This window comes from Hypanus sabinus, chromosome 11, assembly GCF_030144855.1.
Source record: "Hypanus sabinus isolate sHypSab1 chromosome 11, sHypSab1.hap1, whole genome shotgun sequence".
In the NCBI taxonomy this organism is placed as follows: domain Eukaryota; kingdom Metazoa; phylum Chordata; class Chondrichthyes; order Myliobatiformes; family Dasyatidae; genus Hypanus; species Hypanus sabinus.
The window spans coordinates 112,843,351-112,857,718 of NC_082716.1; the positions used below are offsets into that span (position 1 = coordinate 112,843,351).

The window sequence follows — 14,368 nt, forward strand, 5'->3', positions numbered from 1 at the left end:
CACACTGCCAAGAGTCTTACCATTAATATTATATTCTGCCATCATATTTGACTTACCAAAATGAACCACCTCACACTTATCTGGGTTGAACTCCATCTGCCACTTCTCAGCCCAGTTTTGCATCCTATCAATGTCCCTCTGTAACCTCTGACAGCCTTCGACATTATTCACAACACCCCCAACTCTAGTGTCATCAGCAAACTTAATAACCCATCCCTTCATTTCCTTATCCAGGTCAATTATAAAAATCATGAAGAGTAAGGGTCCCAGAACAGATCCCTGAGGCACTCCACTGGTGACCGACCTCCATGCAGAACATGACCCATCTACAACCACTCTTTGCCTTCTGTGGGCAAGCCAGTTCTAGATCCACAAAGCAATGTCCCCTTGGATCCCATGCCTCCTTACATTCTCAATAAACCTTGCATGGGGTATCTTAGCAAATGTCTTGCTGAAATCCATATACACTACATCTACTGCTCTTCCCTCATCAATGTGTTTAGTCACATCCTCAAAATCTTCGATCAGGCTCGTAAGGCATGACCTGCCCTTGACAAAGCCATGCTGACTATTCCTGATCATATTATACCTCTCCAAATGTTCATAAATCCTGCCTCTCAGGATCTTCTCCATCAACTTACCAACCACTGAGGTAAGACTTCCTGGTCTATAATTTCCTGGGCTATCTCTACTCCCTTTCTTGAATAAAGGAACAACATCCATAACCCTCCAATCCTCCAGACCCTCTTCTGTCCCCATTGCTGATGCAAAGATCATCGCCAGAGGCTCAGCAATCTCCTCCCTTGCCTCCCACAGTAGCCTGGGGTACACTTTGACTGGTCCCAGTGACTTATCCAATTTGATGCTTTCCAAAAGCTCCAGCTTTCTTAATATCCTCATGCTCAAGCTTTTCAGTCTGCTACAAGTCATCACTACAATCACTAAGATCCTTTTCCATAGTTAATACTGAAGTATTCATTAAGTTCCTCTGCCATTTCCTCTGGTTCCTAACACACTTTCCTACTGTCACACTTGATAGGTCCTATTCTTTCACGTCTTATCCTCTTGCTCTTCACATACTTGTAGAACGCCTTGGGGATTTTCCTTAATTCTGCCCGCCAAGGCCTTCTCATGGCCCCTTCTGGCTCTCCTAATTTCCTTCTTAAGCTCCTTCCTAGTAGCCTTATAATCGTCTAGATCTCTAACCTTACCTAGCTCTCTGAACCTTTTGTAATCTTTTCTTTTCTTCTTGACTAGATTTATTACAACCTTTGTACACCACGGTTCCTGTACCCTACCATAACTTCCCTGTCTCATTGGAACATACCTATACAGAACTCTACACAAATATCCCCTGAATATTTGCCACATTTCTTCCGTACTTTTCGCTGAGAACATCTATTTCCAATTTAAACCTCCAATATCCTGCCTGATAGCCTCATAATTCCCCTTCCCCTTCATAATCCTACCACTACACCTTCACTCACTGATACTGTGCGACTTTGTCTACATGAGCTCTATGGAGGACCAAGGAACCTTGCGGGTCAAACATCTGTGTGCAGAGTGTAAAATGCAACGACGTCCTCTTAAGCCTTTGTTATTCGCTTGAATCAGAATCTAGCATCATCTGCATATGTTGTGAAATTTGTTCTTTGCTGAAGCAGTACAATGCAATACATAGTAATACAAAAAAATGTGAAGAGTATGTACAGTAGCATGCAAAAGTTTGGGCACCCCGGTCAAAATTTCTGTTACTGTGAATATTTAAGTGAGTAGAAGATGAACTGATCTCCAAAAGTCATAAAGTTAAAGATGAAACATTCTTTTCAACACTTTAAGCAAGATTAGTGTATTATTTTTGTTTTGTACAATTTTAGAGTGAGAAAGGAAAGGAGCACCATGCAAAAGTTTGGGCACCCCAAGAGATTTGAGCTCTCAGATAACTTTTACCAAGGCCTCAGACCTTAATTAACTTGTTAAGGCTATGGCTTGTTCACAGTCATCATTAGGAAAGGCCAGGTTATGCAAATTTCAAAGCTTTATAAATACCCCAACTCCTCAAACCTTGTCCCAGCAATCACACCTCTAAGCAGCTGCCTAGCACTCTGAAAATAAAATAAATGATGCCCACAAAGCAGGAGACAGCTATAAGATAGCTAAGCATTTTCAGGTAGCTATTTCCTCAGTTCGTAATGTAATTAAGAAATGGCAGTTAACAGTAACAGTGGAGGTCAAGTTGAGGTCTGGAAGACCAAGAAAACTTTCTGAGAGAACTGCTCATAGGATTGCTAGAAAGGAAAATCAAAACCCCCGTTTCACAGCAAAAGACCTTCAGGAAGATTTAGCAGACTCTGGAGTGGTGGTGCACTGTTCTACTGTGCAGCGACACCTGCATAAATATGACCTCATGGAAGAGTCATCAGAAGAAAACCTTTCCTGGGTCCTTACCACAAAATACAACAACAGAATTTTGTAAAGGAACATCTAAACAAGCCTGATGCATTTTGGAAACAAGTTCTGTGGAACAATGAAATTAAAATAGAACATTTTGACTGCAATGAGCAAAGCTATGATTGGAGAAAAAAGGGTGCAGAATTTCATGAGAAGAACACCCCTCCAACTGTTAAGCATGGGGGTGGATCAATCATACTTTGGGCTTGTTTTGCAGCCAGTGGCACGGGGAACATTTCACTGTTAGAGGGAAGAATTAATTCAATTAAATACCAGCAAATTCTGGAAACAAACATCACACCATCTGTAAAAAAAAAAGCTGAAGATGAAACGAGGATGGCTTCTACAACAGGATAATGATCCTAAACACACCTCAAAATCCACAATGGACTACCTCAAGAGGCACAAGCTGAAGGTTTTGCCATGGCCTTCACAGTCCCCCGACCTAAACATTATCGAAAATCTGTGGATAGACCTCAAAAGAACAGTGCATGCAAGACAGCCCAAGAATCTCATAGAACTAGAGCCCTTTATCAAGGAAGAATGGGCAAAAATCCCTCACACAAGAATTGAAAGACTTTTAGCTGGCTACAGAAAGTGTTTACAAGCTGTGATACTTGCTAAAGGGGGTATTACTAAGTACTGACCATGCAGGGTGCCCAAACTTTTGCTTCAGGCCCTTTTGCTTTTTTGTTATTTTGAAACTACAGAAGATAGAAATAAAAAAGTAACCTTGCTTAAAATACTAAAGAAATGTGTCATCTTTAACTTTATGCCTTTTGGAAATCAGGTCATCTTTTACTCGCTTAGCTATTCACAGTATCAGAAATTTTATTCAGGGTGCCCAAACTTTTGCATGCCACTGTATGTATGTGTGTATATAGTTAAATAAGTAGTGAGGTAGTGTTCATGGGTTCAATGGCCAATCAGAACTCAGATGGCAGAGGGGAGAAGCTGTTCCTGAATTGTTGAGTGTGTGCCTTCACACTCCTGTACTTCCTCCCTGATGGTAGCAATGAAAAGAGGACATAACCTTAATGACTGACACCACCTTTTTGAGGAACTGCTCCTTGAAGATGTCCTGGATACTACGAAGGCCAGTGCCTATGACAGAGTTGACTGAGTTTACAACTTTCTGCAACTCATTTCAATCCTGTCAAGCTTTGCATGAAATATTATTATATTTAATGCTAGACATCATGTATCAGAAAGGCTCTGTTTCAGGTGAGCGATTAATCAAGATAGGAAGACTAAGCTGGGATTGAAATCCTCAGAGTAAAAGTTAAATAGAGAGCCTAGATGTGTCTTGAAATGCTTTTAGTTTTTTGAATTTGTTCCATTTTTTGACAAACAGATCAGTAATCACAGATATTCTAAATGTTACTCCACTCTTTTAGAAAGGAGGAAGGCAACAGAAAGGAAATTATAGACCAGTTAGCCTGACCTCAGTGGTTAGAGTCAATTGTTTAAGGATGAGATGATGGAGTACTTGGTGACACAGGACAAGATTGTACAAAGTCAGCATGGTTTCCTTCGAGGAAAATCCTACCTGACGAACCTGCTGAAATTCCTTGAGGAGATTACAAGTAGGATAGATAAAGGGGATGCAGTGGATGTTGTGTATTTGGACTTTCAGAAGGCCTTTGACAAGGTGCCACACATGGGGCTGCTTACCAAGTTAAGAGCCCATGGTATTACAGGAAAGTTATTAATATGGTTAGAGCATTGGCTGATTGGTAGGAGGCAGTGAGTGGGAATAAAAGGATCCTTTTCTGGTTGGCTGCCAGTGACTAGTGGTTTTCCTCTGGGGTCAGTGTTAGAGCCTCTTCTTTTTATGCTGTATATCAATGATTTAGATGATGGAATAGGTGGCTTTGTTGCCAAGTTTGCAGTGATACAAAAATTGGCAGCGGGACAGGTAGTGTTGAGGAAAGAGGTAGGACGAACAAGGACTTAGGCAGATTAGGAGAATGGGCAACAAAGTGGCAAATGAAATATAATGTTGGAAAATGTGTGGTCATGCACTTTAGTAGTAGAAATAAATGCGTGGACTATTTTTGGGAAGAAGATCCAGGAATCTGAGATGCAGAGGGCCTTGGAGTTCTTGTGCAGAACACCCTGAAGGTTAACTTGCAGGTTAAGTCATAGAAACATAGAAAACTTACAGCAGAATACAGGCCCTTCAGCCCACAAAGCTGTGCCAAACATGTCCCAACCTTAGAACTACCAAGGCTTTAACCATAGGCCTCTATTTTTCTAAGCCCCATGTAGCCATCCAGGAGTCTCTGAAAAGACACTACTGTTTCCGCCTCCACCACTGCCATCGGCAGCCTATTCCATGCACTCACCACTCTGTGAAAAAAACACTTACCCCTGACCTACTTCCAAGCACCTTAAAACTGTGCCCTCTCATGCTAGCCATTTCAGCCCTGGGGAAAAGCCTCTGACAATCCACATGATCAACGCCTCTCGTCATCTTATACACCTCTATCAGGTCACCTGTCATCCTCCGCCACTCCAAGGAGAAAAGGCCAAGTTCACTCAACCTATTCTCATAAGGCCTGCTCCCCATCCAGGCAACATCCTTGTAAATCTCCTCTGTACCCTTTCTATGATTGGGGTTGAGGAAGGCAAATGCCATGTTAGCATTCATTTCAAGTCTAGAATACAAGAACAAGAATGTGATGTTGAGGCTTTATAAGGTACTGGTGAGGCCTCACCTTGAGTATTGTGAACAGTTTTGGGCCCCTCATTTTAGAAAATATGCGCTGGCGTTGGGGAGGGTCCAGAGGAGGTTCTCAAGGATGATTCCAGGAATAAAAGGGTTATCATACAAGGAACATTTGATTTCTCCAGGTCTATCTCGCTAGAATTCAGAAGGATGGAGGGGGAGGGGGGATCTCATTGAAACCTTTCAAATGTTGAAAGGCCTAGACAGAGTAGATGTGGAAATGATGTTTCCCATGGTGGAAGAGTCTAGGACAAGGGGGCACAGCTTCAGGATAGAGGGGCGCCCTTTCAAAACAGAGATGCCAAGAAATTTCTTTAGCCAAAGGGTGGCGAATTTGTTGCCACATGCAGCTGTGGAGGCCAGATCATTGGGTGTATTTAAGGCAGAGATTAATCGGTTCTTGATTGCACATGGTATCAAAATTACAGAGAGAAGGCCGGGAACTAGGGTTGAGGAGGCTTTTTTTTTTTTAAAAAGGCCCAGTCATGATTAAATGGCGGAACAGACTTGATGGGCCAGATGGCCTAATTCTGCTCCTATGCCTTATATTAAAATGGCAGAATTACAGGATTTTATTTCTTTCCAACAGTTTTGAGGGAACAGCTAGAATCGATCTTCCAAAGAATTATATCTTACACAACAGGCCAAAAGCCTCTTCTTGTACTGATAATAATAAAACTGTGGGGTGACGTAGAGGCATAACACTTAACATACCTGTGACCTGGGTTCGAATCCAAGCACCGTCTGTAAGGAGTTTGTGCATTCGCCCCATGACCCTGTGGGCTTCCTCCAAGTTCAAAGACGTACTGGTTGTAGGTTAATTGGTCATTGTAAATGGTCCCATGATTAGGCGTGGGTTAAATTGGGGCGAATGCTGAGTGGTGCAGCTCAACTCAAAGGGCCTTTAAATTATATATATGAAGTTTAACTGGCAGAATCATGGCATTGCAGTTTACGCAATTACTATACAGCGGCAAAAATTGATGACCTGGGTTTGATCCCCATCGTGGTCTGTAAGGAGTTTGCACATTCTCCCTATGATTGTGTGGCATTCCAAAATGTGTGATTAGGGGTAGGAAGTAGATACATATATCCATCAATGTACTGCTGTACATGCACCTAATGATTGAGATTTTGTACAGCAAAAATGCTGTTTACTGTAAAAATGAACCAAACAGCTGCTCACAAGTGCAGACATCAAAAGGAACCATAAAGCCCAAGAGACTACAATGTTACACAGATCTTTTTGAAGTAGTGAAGGTCCAGAATAAATGACAGACACAAATAAATCGGTAATGAAAAAGTAATAGAGAAGCAGAAGAACTGATTAATACCCACTTTCCCTGGAACTAGCAACTAGCTTTGAAGGAGGTGGCAATAGATGCATTAATATTGTCTAAAGATTTGAGGCTCCAATATGGTAAATGTAACCCCACCATTCCAGAAAGAAGGGAGGAGAAACAGAGAACTAAAGAACAGTTATCTTGACATCAGTACTAGGGAAAAAGCTGCAACTTATTGTTAAGGAAGAATAAAAATAATTGGATTGGCAGAGTCAAAGTGGCTTTTAAAGAGAAATGTCTAATACCAGCGAACATGCATTAAAGGTTCAGGGGGGATGTGAGGAGCAAGTTTTTTTACTCAGTGGTGGATGCCTGGAATGTGTTGCCTGGTAAGGTGGTAGAGGCAAATATGTTAGAGGCTTTTAATAGATGTTTAGATAGGCACAAGAATGTGAGGAAGATGGAGGGATATGGCAATTGCGTGAGTAGGAGGGATTAGCTTTTTTGGGTAGTTTTGGATTTATTTTCAAGCTGGTTTGGCACAACATAATGGGCCGAAGGGCCAGGTCTGGTGGTGTACTCTTCGATGCTTGTGATAAATTTGTTAAAGGATGGGGGGGGAGAAGAGGAGGGAGAAAGAGGGGGGGAGGGAGGGCGCGGTAGAGGGGAGGAGGGGAGAGGGCAGAGACGAGAGGGGGAGGGCAGGATGAGAGGGGAGAGAGAGGGGCAAGAGTGGGGAGCGAGGGAGGGAGGGACAGAATGAGGGAGAGACAGACAGAGAATCATGCAGCAATTAGTGGCACCGCTTCAGTGTTTCAGGGAGCTTGGTCCAATCCTAGCCTCCAGTGCTCTCTGTGTAGAGTTCACATATTCTCCTTATGACCTGGTGGGTCCACCTTATTTCCTCCAACATCCCAAAGAAATGTCATTGTGTTCATTGGATAACAAAAACTTTGCTTCCTGAATACTTTTGAGTGTATGTGTCAAGCATTGTGTCTGAACATGAAAATTACATAAAATTTCCCTATCATGCATCTTCTTAAATCGCCTATATTTCTTAATTCAATTCAGAATAACTGATGCTAAGGTTAAGAAAGGCACTTTTGTTGGTCCACAAATCAAACAGTTCATCAACGACAGGCCATTCCAACAACTTCCAGTGGGACTGGAGAAAGCTGAATTGAAGGCATTCAAGGATGCTGTTGAAAATTTTCTTGGCAACTACAGAGCATCAAACTACATGCAGCTGGTTGACAACATGCTTCAATCATACTAAACCATGAAAAGCAACACGTCACTAAAGACTTATTGTCTGCATTCCCATTTAAGATTTCTTCCCTGCAAATCCTGGCACTGTCTGTGACGAGCACGGTGAAAGGTTTCACCAGGACATTGTGGTCATGGAGAAACGGTATCAGGGCAACTGGAATCCATCAATACTGGCTGATTATTGTTGGACACTTAAGTGAGAAGCCTCAGACACTGAGCACAAATGAAAATCATCAACAAAACATTTTTAGCTGAGTTGAATTATTGTAAAGCGTCAGCAACTTCATGCAATTAAGCACATTTTATTCGATAAACATAAATTTCTTGCTTCACCAAATTCTCATGTGATACAAGCAGTCTGAAATGATATTTGTATTCAGCTTCGTGGTCCATTATAAACAAAAAAAATTTTTGAGGCAGCAGCATGTTCAAAAAAAGTTGTTGTCCAAGCGTTATTCTCCGGCATAGGCAAAGGATAAAAGAATCAAAGTGTCAAAAGTGTGAATAAAGAGCAGAGCTAAAGGAGTAATGGAACTGATAGGGTTTCTCAGACTGAGAAGCACAAGTGGAAGGAAAGGAAATGTCGAGATGGCTAGTATAAAGAGATGGCAGAGTGGTGAGAAAGGAGATTGAGACGACTGAGGTAGTGATGAGGGATGACAGGCGAGTACTGACTGGATTGCCAATGTTAAAAAAAGAACAGGGTTTTAAGACCTTCCTGATAGAGGTAGGGATGGAGATTGCAGGTAGGAAGGGATTGCTCTGCTGGGCCGAATGGTTTCCTCCTATTGTGTAATAAATCCATAGAATTCCAGATCAAACACCATATTAAGTCGAAAAAACCTTGAACTCCCCGAACTCCCCTTCAATTCTTCTAGGTCAGGGATTCTCAACCTTTTAAATGCCATGGACCTCAACCATTAAGCGAAGGATCTGTGCACTCCAGTTTGGGAACTCCTGTTATAGGTAATAGCAAGCCTATGTCCATTAGTTGTAAATTTGTTTCTACCGCAAACAGATCTTACCTTCTATTTCTCTGCCTAGACATAAACGTCTCAATTAAAACCTCCCCTTAGCCTGTTAAAATTGCAAAGCCTCTGCTTCCTCTGATAACAGGTGTGCCATCAGAAATGCCTGCTTGTGCACTCAACAACACCAACACTCACTTATATGCAACAGTCTTACCTCTTCAAAGCCTTCAAAACCCACTCTGGTGACACTAGCATTAAAGTTCAAGTCAACATGTGACTAAATACAACTCTGTTGTAAGTACCAAGTTTACGATTGCAACAATAAACAGGTTTCCCCCGCTATCCGAAGGTAGAGCATTCAATTACCATTAATTTATATGGGAAAATTTTTGAGCGTTCCCAGACCCAAAGAATAACCTACCAAATCATACCAAATAGCGCACATAATAATGCAAACATGTATTAAAAGCAGGAATGATATGATAAAGACACAGCTATATAAAGTAGAAATATTGTATGTACGGTGTAGTTTCACTTATCAAAATCGGGAAGACAGCGAGCCAAAATGGATTTGGAGAGAAAATAAATCGGCATGTACACGCGTAAACACGCACACGCATGCGCACACAAGGCATCACGGTCATGGTGTCTTTCCCAGGGTAAACAGATGTATAAAGCGTGCATCTTTTTTTTGTAAAAGCGAAAATCCTCTTTGGTTAGCAAAAACAGGTACTAATGCAGCTCTTTCATAACAGCGAGCTGTCATAAAGCGCCAACGTTCGAAAAACGGGGACCACCTGTAAACACTTTCTTTATCAAAATTGTGGAAAAGACCAAAAGGTAACATCTATGGGGAAAGAAAGGGAGTTAACTCCAAACTCATACACTTGAAGCACTGCCTGGCCTGCTGAGTTCCTCTAGCATTTTGAGTCTCACCTTATGCACTGTGCAGAAACATCTACAATTCAAAAAATGGACATTTTGACAAAACAACTCCAACATTAGAGGGATACTTTACATCAAGGCACTCACAAGGAAATATGAAACTTTGGCCAAGAAACCCTCGTTGAAGTCAATACTTTGAGCGATCTTTGAGGAAAGAGGTTCAGGTTTATGAAGGGAATGTGGCCGAGTCAGCTGAAGGCACAGATGCCAATGGAGCCAAATTATAAGAACAGAGATCCAGGATATCTGGGAAAAACAGTATTTACAGTGTGCACACAAGCACTCCAGATGTGCTAGCAGATGTGTGCAGCAACAGGTGTACTCAGGTGCATGTAAACAAATGAGTGCAACAGAAGGCATGTGTATAAATGTACAAGCTTACACATTTGTGTGCAATCTATGTAATTGCACACATTGAAGTTTCACCAAGCACTACTGCATATGCGTGTGAGCGTGCGCTCGAGCACTACCGTGCTTGTGCACTCTTGTGTATGAGCCAGAGCTCAACTGTGCACGCGTTTATGAGCACAAGTTGGTAAACGTGCATGAGTGTGTGTGCCCAAGAGCGCACGCGTACCCGCGCACTCGCAGGATCCCGAGAACGAATGCGCGCACGCGCGACCGTGCCCCCCCCCCCCAAGCACTGGAGGCGCGCGCGCGCGACCGTGTTCCCGAGCACGAACGTGCACACTCACGAGTCCAGGTCCTCGGTGCAGTAGCCCAACATCCAGATCACGTCGCTCTTCTCGCCGTCCTGGAGCTCCACCCGCTCCAGGCCGCGGGTGATGTGCCCGACGCCGCCCTCCAGCCTCCGCTCGCTGCTCGGCCACACGTCGGGCTGGGACTCGGGTTCGCCTGCCGCCTTGGCCTCGTCGAACGGGTCGAAGTGGCGGCTCGGCATCTCACTCAGAGAGCTGATGCCGCTGTCGTAGCAGTCGTCGGCCTCGGCCTCGCCGCCCCACGGAGCCACAGCCGTCTTGCCCGGGTCCGGCTTCGGCCGCTCCTCGTTGACCAGCATCTCCATGTCGGCTTCGACAGTCGGACCAGCACCGCTTTTCCAACTCATCTAGCCGGATCGGTGAGGTGGAGCGCCCATTATTTCCTCCGTTTCGCCAGCAAAAGGCGAAGAAGGCGGCGGCGTCTCCTCCCCCGACGAAGCCCCTCAGATGAAGATGGCCGGCGCCTTGTTTACCCTACCGGCCGACGGGAATCCCCCTCAGTCCAGGCCGTGACCAATCAACGTGCGGCTTGCTACTGAGTGCTCTTCGGTCCACGGCGTGGACCTGCTGCGCATGTCTGCGTAGTGCCTTATGGTGATTGTAGTCTTACGCGAGAAGACCTGAGGCAGAATGTCCATCCAGAATCAGGTATAATCTCACCGGCGTAGAATCGTGAAATGTGAGGTCTTTACGTGCAGCAATACGATGTCGATGCAATATATAATAGGAAAAAACATGAATTATATATATACAGTATATAAATAAGCGGTGCAAAATAGGAAATTAAAAAATAATGAGCTGTTGTTCATGGGATCAATGTCCATTCAGATACCTGATGACAGAGGGGACCCAGACTGTCAAAGGATGTATATAGTACCGTATACTACCTTGAGATACATTTTCTTGTAGGCATTTACAGGAAAAAATAAAGAAATACAAAATCGAGACTGGGGACTGCAGCAAATATTGCATCAATCTCAATGGCTCTCCACATGGCTTCAGACCACCTGGACAACATAAAAACTTATGTCGAGATGCTGTTTATCGACTATAGCTCAGCATTTAATACCATCATCCCCACAATCCTGATTGAGAAATTGCAGAACCTGTACCTCTCTCTGCAATTGGATCCTCGATTTCCTAACCAGAAGACCACAGTCTGTGCTGATTGGTGATAACATATCCTCCTCACTGACAATCAACGCTGGCACACCTCAGGGGTGTGTGCTTAGCCCACTGCTCTACTCTCTGTACATATGACTATGTGGCTAGGCATAGCTCAAATACCATCTACAAATTTGCAGATTATACAACCATTGTTGGTAGAATCTCAGGTGGTGACGAGAGGGCGTACAGGAGTAAGATATGCCAACTAGTGGAGTGGTGCCACAGCAACAACCTGGCACTCAATGTCAGTAAGACAAAAGAGCTGATTGTGGGCTTCAGGAAGGGTAAGACAAAGGAACACATACCAATCCTCACAGAGGGGTCAGAAGTGGAGAGAGTGAACAGCTTCAAGTTTCTGGGGATCAAGATCTCTGAGGATCTAACCTGATTCCAATATATTGATGCAGCTATAAAGCAGGCAAGACAGCGGCTATATTTATTAGGAGCTTCAAGAGATTTGGTATCTCAAAAGCTTTTTTGGATGTACCATGGAGAGCATCATTGTCTGGTATGGAGGGGCTACTGCACAGGACTGAAAGAAGCTGCAGAGGGTTGTAAATTTAGTCGGCTCCATCTTGGGTACTAGCCTACAAAGTACCCAGGACATCTTCAGGGAGCGGTGTCTCAGAAATACAGCATCCATTATTAAGGACCTCCTCCAGCACCCAGAGCATGCCCTTTTCTCACTGTTACCATCAGGTAGGAGATACAGAAGCCTGAAGGCACAAACTCAGTGATTCAGAAACAGCTTTTTCCCCTCTGCCATCCGATTCCTAAATGGACATTGAAGCTTGGACACTACCTCACTTTTTTAATATACAGTATTTCTGCTTTTGCACATTTTTTTAAAAATCTGTTCAATATATGTAATTGATTTATTTGTTTATTTATTATTGTTTTATTTATTATAATTATTTTTTCTCTCTCTCTGCTCGATTATGTAATGTATTGAACTGATGCTGCTGCTAAGTTAACAAATTTTGCATCACAAATAAAGAAACTGATGAACTGAGAGTAAACTATCCACAAGGATACATGAACATCACCCGGCTGTAAAGCGACATGAACAACTCTTCCTCGTCTCTACCCATGAAGATCAAGAGGGGCACAAATTCAACTGGGCATCAGAGAAAGTCGCGGTGCAAGTAAACACGCGGCATGCAAAGGAATTCCTAGAAGTGTGGTTTTCCACAAACAATTCTGTAAGCAGATACATAGACCTTGGTCCTATTTATGAACCAATGCGGGCAAAATTCCAGGCTGCAACACCCAGAGTTTGCCATGCAAACAATCAGTGATGAGACCACCTCCCTACATCACAACTGAGTCTCCATAATGAGGACCAATCAGCTGAACGTTAAATGAAAGCCAAGCATTCAGAGGACATGCCACAATCAACAGCTCACTGGTGATGTCTGCTCTTATGCTGATGAAACTTTTGCAAATGGATTGCCAAGATCAGAGGACCAACCATAAAGAAATACAAATAGAATCTACCAAAAACCATACATTAAGACTGACAAACAACCAATATGCAAAAGAAGACAAAAATATTTGGCCTTCACTACGTGGCACAGATTCACCACCCTTGGCCGAATGAATTCCTTCTCACCTCATTTCAAAAAGGGCAGCCCTTTATCCCGAAGCTGTGTCCTCTGGTTCTAGACTCTCCATACAGATTGTGAACCAGGGTTAATTTCCCACCCTCTGCCTGTAAGGAGTTTATACGTTCTCCCTGTGATCCCAGGGGTTTCATCCCATGGTCTAAAGACGTATCTGTTGGTGGGTTAATTGGTCGGTGTAAATTGTCCCGTAATCAAGCTAGGATTAAATTGGGGTTGCTGGGCAACACAGCTTGAAGGGCCAGTAGGGCCTGTTCCACACTCTGTCTCAATCAATAAATAAATAAGAACTTTGGTGGTGTGTTTTCAGACCAACTGAGCAATCTGGCACTTTGCTGTCTCCTTTACGTGAGGCATACGGCCTCGAGGCCAAGGAGCCTTGAGATGGGTTGCAAGCCCACGATTGATGCCATTTCTCACCAATTCCTGCACTGAGGAAGATTGAAAGCATCGAGGGGAGCAGGTGTTCAGTGCCATATGCCAGCCTTTCACCTGCTGCTTCTGAGGAGGTGGCTGCGTGCGATGGTCGGTGGATGGTGTCCGAGTCTTGGGCTTTGAGCAAGGTTTAAATGACGGATTAGACTCCAGTTCACGTTATGATATGTTTCTAGTTGCTACTTTTCACTGGTGTTGGGTGATTTTGAATCAGGGAGGTCTGCAGATAACACTGAACTGAATATACCTGGACTCTTTTGATTTTGTGTTTTTCACTTTTTTTTGTTGATGTTTGCATGATTTGGTGTTTTTTTGCATGTGGAGGTGTTGATGTTTTTCTTTCCACAGGTGGTTCCATGGGTTTCTTTGTTTCGTGGCTGTCTGTGAGAAGATGAATCTCAGAGTTGTATATTGCATACATACTTTAATAGTAAATGTACTTTGACTCTTCAGATGAAAACGTCAACACATTGGTTCATCAAGGTAGATTGGACAAGGGAAATAAATAACAGAATAATGTGCTGGGGTCACAGTTACAGAAATTTTCCACCAACATCACAGTATTCGAATTGGTCTATTGTCACATGTACCGAGATACATGGCAAAGCTATCTCTGCATACTGATCAGATCATTACTCAGTGCATTGAGGTAGAACAAGGTCAAACATTAACTGTGCAGGTGAATGATAATGGGCAGTTCAGAAATGGGTAGATTGTGAGGTCAAGAGCCCATCTTGTCATACAAGAGGGCCATTCAAGAGTCTGATAACAGTGG

At 43.3% G+C, this 14,368-nt stretch overlaps 1 protein-coding gene and 1 long non-coding RNA gene across 2 annotated transcripts in view; one reads left to right on the plus strand and one right to left on the minus strand.

The window, feature by feature from the left end:
• Positions 1-10,858, minus strand: part of LOC132402300 (NF-kappa-B inhibitor beta-like) — a 51,957-nt gene extending 41,099 nt beyond the window's left edge. The window contains exon 1 of the mRNA XM_059985164.1: positions 10,346-10,858. Coding sequence (XP_059841147.1) covers positions 10,346-10,716 — 371 coding nt within the window. The 5' untranslated portion in view covers positions 10,717-10,858. The remainder of the gene's footprint in view (positions 1-10,345) is intronic.
• A 20-nt stretch (positions 10,859-10,878) lies between these two features.
• Positions 10,879-14,045, plus strand: LOC132402301 (uncharacterized). Its single transcript, XR_009514876.1, has 2 exons — positions 10,879-11,017; positions 12,507-14,045. It is a non-coding gene; the product is annotated as an uncharacterized LOC132402301 (long non-coding RNA).
• Positions 14,046-14,368: the final 323 nt, after the last annotated feature.